Below are 10,616 nucleotides of genomic sequence, written 5' to 3' on the forward strand. Positions count from 1 at the left end.
CCTCGACCCCCATGATTGAGTTCGTACCCCAAGAACAACACTGTGAACTCGGCAATGTGGGACTTGGCAAAGTTGAACTTGTAACCGATATCAGCAAACATAGTTATCATGTTACCCACGCGAGCAAGGTGTGGAAGCAACTCGTCGTCCGTCAGGTAGATGTCATCTACATACGAATATGCTTTCGGGTCAATCATCTCCAAAAGTGAGACCACACGAGCAGCAAAGAACCCGGGGCTGTTTTTTTAGCCCATCGGGAGCCTTTTGAACCTCTTTTGTTTGCCACCCGAGGTAAACACCGTCCACTCATAGCTATGAGGAGACAGGTTGTGGCTATAAAAGCCATTGGAGATGTCAAGAGTAGTTTTAAATCGTTTTCTCACGAGACTATCGACAAGAGCCGAACTGTGTGTATTCTGTACCGCACATGTCCTGCAGTGCGAATTTAAGTGCCGTTAATCCAAAACTAGGCGGTACGATCCGTCAGGCTTTGTCACAGTGAATAAAGGATTATTCATAGGTGACACACATGTTTCAATTACTCCCTGATATTCCAATTGCTCAAGGATGGACGCGACGTGAGATCGAGCTTCGCGACGCATCGGGTATTGGGGTTGTGGCTGGGGTTCCGACCGCAACGGAATAGTATGATTGGGAGAAAATTTGTCCCAGCCCACCGAGTACGGTACAATGCAGGTGCGAGCACCTGCGCCCACTCCCCAGCTAACCTATTAGAATGTTCCAGTGGCACTGTGTGCCCAATGGACAGGAGGATTACCACCTCCCCTCTAGGAGCCTCTAACACGAAAGCCGGGGGCCAATCCGCCTCCGCCAAAAGGATATCATAGGTGGAGGTTAGATATCCCAAAATACCACTTTAATTTTACGTTGTATGTCACCCTCAATTAAAAGGTCAATTGTAAACATCCGTTCAGGGGGAGCTACGCGAGTATCAGCAGTTTCAACACTTACAAATGTATCAGTTGCTGTCGCCGCCAGAAACGGACGCAGCGCTTGTCGCAATACTGTAACTTCCGCCGCGCTGTCTAGCAGCGTTAGCGCCCATGTCTGGTTCAGAAGCTGCATCCGTACAATCTGAGGCATATCTCGCAGTCAGAGCAGCAACTTTCTTCTTTTGAAACGGGGGTCTTTGACGTGCAGACTCGTCCTGCTTGCCTTTACCGTCAGTCTGACGGGGCTGCTCACGACCTTGAGCACCCCTTCCTTTCCCACGATCTCCGCCACCGGATTGAAAAGCCGATGTTTCCTGTGAAGAACGAGGAGAGCGTTGTTCAGGAACCTGAAATCTATCAGGTGACTTAATATTAGAATGATCGCGCAAATCATAAGTGCGTTCACTTTGTATCTGCACCGGCGACGCAGAACGAGACCTCCGTTTCTCTTGCTGCTTCCCCTGTTTTTTAGCTCGCCAACTTTGTTTTGGAAAGTTGGGCTTTTTGTCCTTGGTAGACAAACTCACTTTAGGCTGCTGCACTGCAGTCGGAATGATCACGGCGGGTTTCACACCCAAGGTGCTACGACCCACCATTCTGTAGGCTTTCGCTATAATTTTAGCGAATTCCTTTGGCCTGTCGCCTGGATCCACAAGTGCCAACATATTGCACACCTGGAATTGCATGGTATCTCCTTTGAGGTTGCCCATAACCATGGAATAAACCACATCGAAGCTATCGACAAGCCTCAATCCCAACTCAATCGCTGCCTCAGCACCATGATTGTCTTGGACCTTCTTGATGACTGAGGGCAGTACAGACAGAGACGGAGTGCCATAGCACTTCGCATAGGTCACAGCAAAGACCTTGCCCCAATTGTCACAGTCGACAATATCTGGGACTAGATCCTTCGGCAAAGTTATAGTGAGGATCCTGTGTTTATCCACAGGAGAAGTATTTGGAAACACGGCTTCAAATTGATCAAATTTTTCAGCAAGCCAGTAAGGGAATTCATCCCTATTTTGGGGGCGCTTGCCGACAACCGAATTAACCATAACAGGACTGATGACCGTCGCATGATGGCCAGTCGTGTGGCCCGCAACTGCAGGTGCCCCTACCTGTACATTGCGAGACACGTACTGCACTAACGCCCTATGGACTGTAATCAGGGCAGTGTGTAGTACTCGTAACTCCGCCACCGCCACAGTCATGTAGCGGGGATGGGGTGTATAACTGGCCAGCACCGGCAATATGGCCCCTGCAATTGACAACGGGCCCATTCTCGCCGGTGCTACCGCATGGGGAAGGGCGCCATTAAACCAAATAGTATGCTGCCAGGCAGTAAGGGGAATCTCAAGTGTCCGATAAGGGGCATAGGCTGCAGGCATCGCGGTGTGAGTATATTCGTGGAACAAATTGTCGTTTGCATCCACTTTATCAAACGTCACCCAAGAGTAAAACAACTCATACGGGAATGCCGCATCAGCGCCTACCACTAAAATAACAGCCAAGCCATCATCCGGGACCCCATAGACCCTCAAATGTGCGGTCAGGGGAACCCTACTATGCGCGGCAACATTGACCGCCATCGGAACACTCACACGAACAACGAAAAGCTATACTGAAGCACTGGGGTTCAGAAAAGAAAACCTTTTTAATTATCAAGCTTGAAAGAACCTTTAGTCGAAACCTAGGTAGGTTAAGCCGTCACTCCCATTATCCGGAAACCAGAGTGAGAGCGTTGTGGACTAATAAAAGCACTACTAAGGCGTTTCAGAGCAAAAGACCAAACGTTAGGTGCGCCATGTTGCAGGGATTCTGCTTATGCACAGAACTATGCGCAGGAAACCAGGACCTCAGATAATTGTGGTGTACCAGAAACTCCCCTCAGAACTAAGAACCCCTATCCGACTAGCTTAGTGTCACATTCGTTATCCGAGATTTAGCTCGGCGGTCCCAATGTATAGACAACCCAGAACAAGCGACTTAGATACTCTCAGGAGTGGTGGGAATCCGAAGTACCCGTTGGTAGCTATATATCAGTCCACGACAGAATAACAAAGACACGGTAAAGTTTAAAGAGTTTATTTTATAAACCTCGCGTCCTAAGATGCAGTACTTTGGCTAACACAAGCAGACAAATGGTTAGGATCAGCATTGTTACAAAACCATAGAAAATGAAAGGAGCAATCATAATAATAATGACAGTGGAAAGCAACCACCCTCCTTTCTCTAGCAACTAATAAAGAAGACTAATAGAAGGTCTCTTAGGCTTGCATGGGGGACCCCATACCTTATAGATCAGCTTAGTGGAATCACATCACAGGATCAGCTAGGCTCTCTCCTGCAACAGCTCTTCGTTTCGAATGTAACAGAAAACATGCTGCTCTGTAATATTAAAGGGCTCGTCTTTCAGGTATTGGCAGCTGTATGTATGTTATGGCTAAGAAGTGGTACGATCAACCTGAACACAACAACCTGCCCCGTCTAGTGACCCAGACTCGTTCTTTACACGGTGTACAGACCAAGGTCACAGCTCGCTGTTAAGGATGTTAAACAACAGACGGTTCTCATGTGAAGCAAAGTCGAGTCAGCAGTTCTCGAATGAATAACATGTAACAACAGTGTCGCGTGCAAAAGCAGCAGAAGCAGCAAGGCTGGCTTTCTAACAGCCATCGAGGCTATGCTAACTTAGCGTTGTACATAGGGAGTGGGTAACCCATACTACAGCTTGTGTGACAGTTTAAGAGGCTAACAGTGGATTCACCTGGGTAACACATGCAAACATTAAACCTTAAACCTCCGCCTCCCTAGAGGGTGGCCCCTGGTGAGGTGAAAGGAGCCTGTAAGACTTGGGGGTCTCTAGTTGGCACAGGTATGCACTTGTGACAAATAGGGACCTCCTCCTCTAGTCAGGGTAAAGGGGTACATTTCCAAAATAACCCCTGCTCACCCCCTTGGTAGCTTGGCACGAGCAGACAGGCTTATCTCAGAGGCAGTGTGTAAAGCATTTGTGAAAACATACAGTAACCAAGTGACAACACTACAGATGGACACCACACAGGTTTTATATCAATAATAAGTATTCTTTATATAGATTTGCCACAAGGCCATTAAACGACAAAAATCCACAATACTGTTACTTTAGATGGTAGAATTTAGCTCAGTTCTCTTAAGTTCTTAGATGCGACACCTTAAGTCAATGTACCTTTTAGATACGACACGCAGGGCAACGAGAGTGTTGCAACGATGTTGATGCAATGAAGTTTTTGGTGCAAAGAAATAAAGACGTGAAGATCTTCCTGATATGGCACGCTTCTCCGATGTTGCGAGAAGACTCGACTCCATGTGTCAGCTACAGCGGCGACATCCCTTTACGTGATGCGACGACAGCGGCCTTGGCGGCGACACTCTTCTACGAAGTAGCGAGACGCTTCCGCTCGATGCGATGTTGCAGCAGCGACACCCCTTTATGCGATGCGATGACAGCAGCTCCGATGGTGGCACGCTTCTCCGTGGATGCGAGGCGCTTTTCTTGATGCAGTGCAATGTGACAACTACGATGGCTGCAATGGCGACACACTTCTTCCTCGATGCGAGACTCTTCTCTTGATGCAGTGCAATGCATCAGCTACGATGGCTGCGATGGTGACACGCTTCTTTGGCGTTGCGAGACACTTCTTCGAAGATGCGAGATGCTTCCGCTCGATGTGATGCTGCAGCGTTGACACACTTTACGCGATGCGATGACAACAGCTCCGACGGCGGCACGCTTCTCCTTCTTGAGTCGCGCTTCCAGCTCCTTGCGACACGCAGTCCCTCAGAAGGCCCAAACAGCAGCAGCAGGCACTTCCAAAGGACTCTGGGGAGCTGGGGGGTGAAGTCCGTTGTTCCTGAGACTTCAGCAGGAGGCACGCTCTTTTCCAAGCCCTTGGAGATCCTTCACAAGTTGAGCAAAAGTACACACAAAGTTCCTTTCTCCTCTCTTTGGTAGTAGGCAACCCCTGCAGGCCAATCCCCCAGTTTCAGGAATAGTCTCTCCTCAGTTTCTTCTTGGTTCCTCTCCTCAGCAGAGTTTCTTCTTGTTTCTCAAAGTGATCTAAATTCTTGGGATCAGAGTCCCAATACTTATACCCCAAAATCATTTGTCCTCTGAGGGCAGAGGGGCCTTTGCCTTGTTCAAACCAGTTCTGGTCAGTCTTGGAGCACTTTGTTTACCTGACTCCTTCTTTCCTTTCAGAGTGCAGGGCAGAGACATCAGGCGCACCACAGGAGGTGGAGCCAGCATTGTGGAGGGAAGGCACAGCCCTATTCAGGTCCCAGTTGCAACTGCTCCCACCCATCTGGATGCAGATCTCTCTATTCACCACTGGGACACCTCACCCTGTCTCCTGGAATTCCCCAGCCCTGTCACTCAAACTCCAGACAGGGAATACACAGCCTAGCAGAGGCAGGTTTGAATGGTTAGACAAGGAAATCCCTACTTTCTAAAAGTGGCATTTTCAAACACAGAATGTTAAAACCAACTTCACTAAAAGATGCATTTTATCATTCTGAGTTCAGGCATACTAAATTCGAATTTCTACCATGTGCCCTGAGTCAGTTAGGATTATAACATGTAATAACCAAACTGCCCATTCTGGCCTATGGAGAACAGGTAGCCTTGCAATAGTGAAAAACGAAAATGGCTGTAATTCACTATTAGAATATGCCACACACACCAGGGCATGTCCTACCTTATCCTTACAATGCACCCTGCCCTTGGGCCTACCATAGGGGTGTCTGATATGAAGAAAAGGAAAGGTTTAGGGACTGGCAAGTGGGTGCACTTCGCAGTCAGCATGACAGTACCAGACTGCACGCAGGCTCTGCAATGGCAGACTTTAGACACACTTTTACAGGCTGCTTCTGTGGGTGGCACAAACAGTGCGGCAGGCCCACCAGCAGCATTTGGATTTACCAGCCCTGGGCACTCCTGGTGCACTGTACTAGGGTCTGACAGGTAAACCAAACAAACCAATCATGGAATCACAAATTCATGCATTAATTTACAATAGGGAGCACTTGCACTGTGGCACTGGACAGCAGTGGCACAGTGCCCTGAGCAACTAACACCAGCAAAAATACATGAGGCAACAGCAAAAAAATGGAAGGGAGACCCACGCCAATGTGCCAGGTCTAACAGAGCCCATAAACAAAAGCAGTTTGCCATGCCCTGGGCTCTGGCAGGAGAAGGCCCAGCAAATGCTGTCACTGCGCAGAGGCCCATCATCATTCTGTATGTGATAATTAGGTCGACATACAGAATGATCATGGGCCTGATAGCAGCCTGTGCCAGGCCAGGGAGGGGCTGCTGCAGGCCACTGATCACAGAAGGAGCCTGAGCTGGCCCCTGCAGGGAGATTTACAGAACTCGCAAGCTGCTTGCAGGGGGAAGCTTGCTCCTATTTCTGAAAATACGGACAAAAGGCGTCCGTGGAAGAAACCCTAACCGACAAGAGGCCCAAATTACGGGCAGTCCGTGAAATTTACGGGCGGTTGGTCACCCTAACTGTGGTGCTGGACTGTGCGATTCTACAGCAGCAGCCGCCTTTCTGTCGTGCTCCACCTTTCAGCATTAGAGTCGCAGTTCTCATTGTCAGCTCTGTAGTTCATTTAAGCTCCTCAGTGTCAGTCGCCATTGTCTGCGGTGCTGTTCTTTCAGTTTTAAAGCATCAGCCGCCCGTCTGCTGTGCTCAACCTTTCAGCGGTACATACGCAGTTCTCACTGTCGACTCTAATACATTCTAGCTCCTCAGTGTCAGCCGCCACTGTCCGTGGTGCTGAAATTTCACTTCTCACTGTCGACTCTAGTACATTTCAGCTCAGTGTCAGCCGCCACTGTCCGTGGTCCTGAACTTTCAGTTCTCATGAGTAGCAACACAGTCTGTAGCGTGACCAACTGGCATAGGTGCAAATTCAGGACAGTGAGTGTATAAATTCAGGACAAAGGGTCAAAATTCAGGACAAAAATTCAGGCCAGAAGGTCAGAATTCAGGACACAAATTCAGGCCAGAAGGTCAGAATTCAGGACAAAACTTTGGGATAAAATGTACGTTTTGCAGACACATCAGAGGAGGTCACACAATATTACATAAGTAAATAGACAACCAACACAAGTACAAGTCAAAATAAGTTTATATTAGGTTGAGAGAACCTTGCACTGCATCCGTTGTGTGTGCAAGTGAAACTTCAACACCTGTGTTTGCATATTAAATACATTGAAGAAAAAGATCGAAGCTGAAGGCTTTTCAGATCTTACATGCCCCCTCTACCCCAGTGAAAAAAAACACCCGATCTGATCATTCATCCCAAGGGGATGTGATGTGTAACAGCTAAGAAAACCAGGGTAAACATGAAAATAATAATAGCACAAAGGCAGAAACTTTGCACTATTGGAGAAAAAAAACAAATAATAAAGGACAATTGTATTTGTACCATTATTACTCCTTGTGTGACAGTTTAAGAGGCTAACAGTGGATTCATCTGGGTAACACATGCGAAAATTAAACCTTAAACCTCCGCCTCCCTAGAGCATGGCCCCTGGTGAGGTGACAGGAGCCTCTAAGACTTGGGGGTCTCTAGTTGGCACAGGTATGCACTTGTGACAAATAGGGACCTCCTCCTCTAGTCAGGGTAAAGGGGTACATTTCCAAAATAACCCCTGCTCACCCCCTTGGTAGCTTGGCACGAGCAGACAGGCTTATCTCAGAAGCAGTGTGTAAAGCATTTGTGAAAACATACAGTAACCAAGTGACAACACTACAGATGGACACCACACAGGTTTTAAATCAAAAATAAGTATTCTTTATATAGATTTACCACAAGGCCATTAAACGACAAAGATCCACAATACTGTTACTTTAGCTACAGTGGCGACATCCCTTTACGTGATGCGACGACAGCGGCCTTGGCGGCGACACTCTTCTACGAGGTAGCGAGACGCTTCCGCTCGATGCGATGTTGCAGCAGCGACACCCCTTTACGCGATGCGATGACAGCAGCTCTGATGGCAGCACGCTTCTCCATGGATGCGAGGCGCTTTTCTTGATGCGATGCAAAGTGACAACTATGATGGCTGCGATGGCGGCACACTTGTTCCTCGATGCGAGACTCTTCTCTTGATGCAGTGCAATGTGTCAGCTACGATGGCTGCGATGGCGACACGCTTCTTCGGCGTTGCGAGACACTTCTTCGATGATGCGAGATGCTTCCGCTCGATGTGATGCTGCAGTGTCGACACACTTTACGCGATGCGATGACAACAGCTCCGACGGCATCACGCTTCTCCTACTTGAGTCGCGCTTCCAGCTCCTTGCGACACGCAGTCCCTCAGAAGGCCCAAACAGCAGCAGCAGGCACTTCCAAAGGACTCTGGGGAGCTGGGGGGTGAAGTCCGTTGTTCCTGAGACTTCAGCAGGAGGCAAGCTCTTTTCCAAGCACTTGGAGATCCTTCACAAGTTGAGCAAAAGTGCACACAAAGTTCCTTTCTCCTCTCATTGGTAGTAGGCAACCCCTGCAGGCCAATCCCCCAGTTTCAGGAATAGTCTCTCCTCAGTTTCTTCTTGTTTCTCAAAGTGATCTAAATTCTTGGGATCAGAGTCCCAATACTTATACCCCAAAATCCTTTGTTCTCTGAGGGCAGAGGGGCCTTTGCGTTGTTAAAACCAGTTCTGGTCAGTCTTGGAGCACTTTGTTTACCTGACTCCTTCTTTCCTTTCAGAGTGCAGGGCAGAGACATCAGGCGCACCACAGGAGGTGGAGCCAGCATTGTGGAGGGAAGGCACATCCCTATTCAGGTCCCAGTTGCAACTCCTCCCACCCATCTGGATGCAGATCTCTCTATTCACCACTGGGACACCTCACCCTGTCTCCTGGAATTCCCCAGCCCTGTCACTCAAACTCCAGACAGGGAATACACAGCCTAGCAGAGGCAGGTTTGAATGGTTAGACAAGGAAATCCCTACTTTCTAAAAGTGGCATTTTCAAACACAGAATGTTAAAACCAACTTCACTAAAAGATGCATTTTATCATTCTGAGTTCAGGCATACTAAATTCGAATTTCTACCATGTGCCCTGAGTCAGTTAGGATTATAACATGTAATAACCAAACTGCCCATTCTGGCCTATGGAGAACAGGTAGCCTTGCAATAGTGAAAAACAAAAATGGCTGTAATTTACTATTAGAACATGCTACACACACCAGGGCATGTCCTACCTTATCCTTACAATGCACCCTGCCCTTGGGCCTACCATAGGGGTGTCTGATATGAAGAAAAGGGAAGGTTTAGGGACTGGCAAGTGGGTGCACTTGCCCAGTCAGCATGACAGTACCAGACTGCACGCAGGCTCTGCAATAGCAGACCTTAGACACACTTTTACAGACTGCTTCTGTGGTTGGCACAAACAGTGCTGCAGGCCCACCAGCAGCATTTGGATTTACCAGCCCTGGGCACTCCTGGTGCACTGCACTAGGGTCTGACAGGTAAACCAAACAAACCAATCATGGAATCACAAATTCATGCATTAATTTACAATAGGGAGCACTTGCACTGTGGCACTGGACAGCATTGGCACAGTGCCCTGAGCAACTAACACCAGCAAAAATACATGAGGCAACAGCAAAAAAATGGAAGGGAGACCCACGCCAATGTGCCAGGTCTAACAGAGCCCATAAACAAAAGCAGTTTGCCATGCCCTGGGCTCTGGCAGGAGGAGGCCCAGCAAATGCTGTCACTGCGCAGAGGCCCATCATCATTCTGTATATGATAATTAGGCTGACATACAGAATGATCCTGGGCCTGATAGCAGCCTGTGCCAGGCCAGGGAGGGGCTGCTGCAGGCCACTGATCACAGAAGGAGCCTTAGCTGGCCCCTGCAGTGAGAGTTACAGAACTCGCAGGCTGCTTGCAGGGGGAAGCTTGCTCCAATGTCTGAAAATACGGACAAAAGGCGTCTGTGGAAGAAACCCTAATGGACAAGAAGCCCATTACGGGCAGTCCGTGAAATTTACGGACGGTTGGTCACCCTAACTGTCTGTGGTGCTGAACTGTGTGATTCTACAGCAGCAGCCGCCTGTCTGCCGTGCTCCACCTTTCAGTATTAGAGACGCAGTTCTCATTGTCGGCACAGTGGTTCATTTCAGCTCCTCAGTGTCAGTCGCCATTGTCTGCGGCGCTGCTCTTTCAATTTTAAAGCATCAATCGCCCGTCTCCTGTGCTCCACCTTTCAGCAGTACATACGCAGTTCTCACTGTCGACTCTAATACATTCTAGCTCCTCAGTGTCAGCACTCAGCATTCTAGCTCCTCAGTGTTAGCCGCCACTGTCCGTGGTGCTGAACTTTCAGTTCTAAACCAGTAGCGGCACTGTCTCTGGTGCTGAACTGAGCAGTTTTAAAGCAGCAGCCGCCTGTCTGCCATACTCCACCTTTCAGCATTACAGACGCAGTTCTCACTGTCGACTCTAGTACATTTCAGCTCAGTGTCAGCCGCCACTGTCCATGGTGCTGAACTTTCAGTTCTCAAGCAGAAGCGACACTGTCTGTAGCGTGACCAACTGGCATAGGTGCAAATTCAGGACAGTGAGTGTATAAATTCAGGACAAAGGGTCAAAATTCAGGAC

General features: G+C 48.6%; 1 protein-coding gene across 1 annotated transcript in view; it reads right to left on the reverse strand.

Annotated features, from left to right (window-relative positions):
* Window positions 1–10,292, reverse strand: part of LOC146812601 (uncharacterized) — a 34,778-nt gene extending 24,486 nt beyond the window's left edge. The window contains exon 1 of the mRNA XM_085615171.1: window positions 10,236–10,292. Within this exon, the coding sequence (XP_085471297.1) occupies window positions 10,236–10,292 (57 nt within the window). The remainder of the gene's footprint in view (window positions 1–10,235) is intronic.
* Between the last annotated feature and the right edge of the window lie 324 nt (window positions 10,293–10,616).

The sequence above is a fragment of the Triturus cristatus genome, chromosome 7 (assembly GCF_964204655.1).
Source record: "Triturus cristatus chromosome 7, aTriCri1.1, whole genome shotgun sequence".
NCBI classification, from domain to species: domain Eukaryota; kingdom Metazoa; phylum Chordata; class Amphibia; order Caudata; family Salamandridae; genus Triturus; species Triturus cristatus.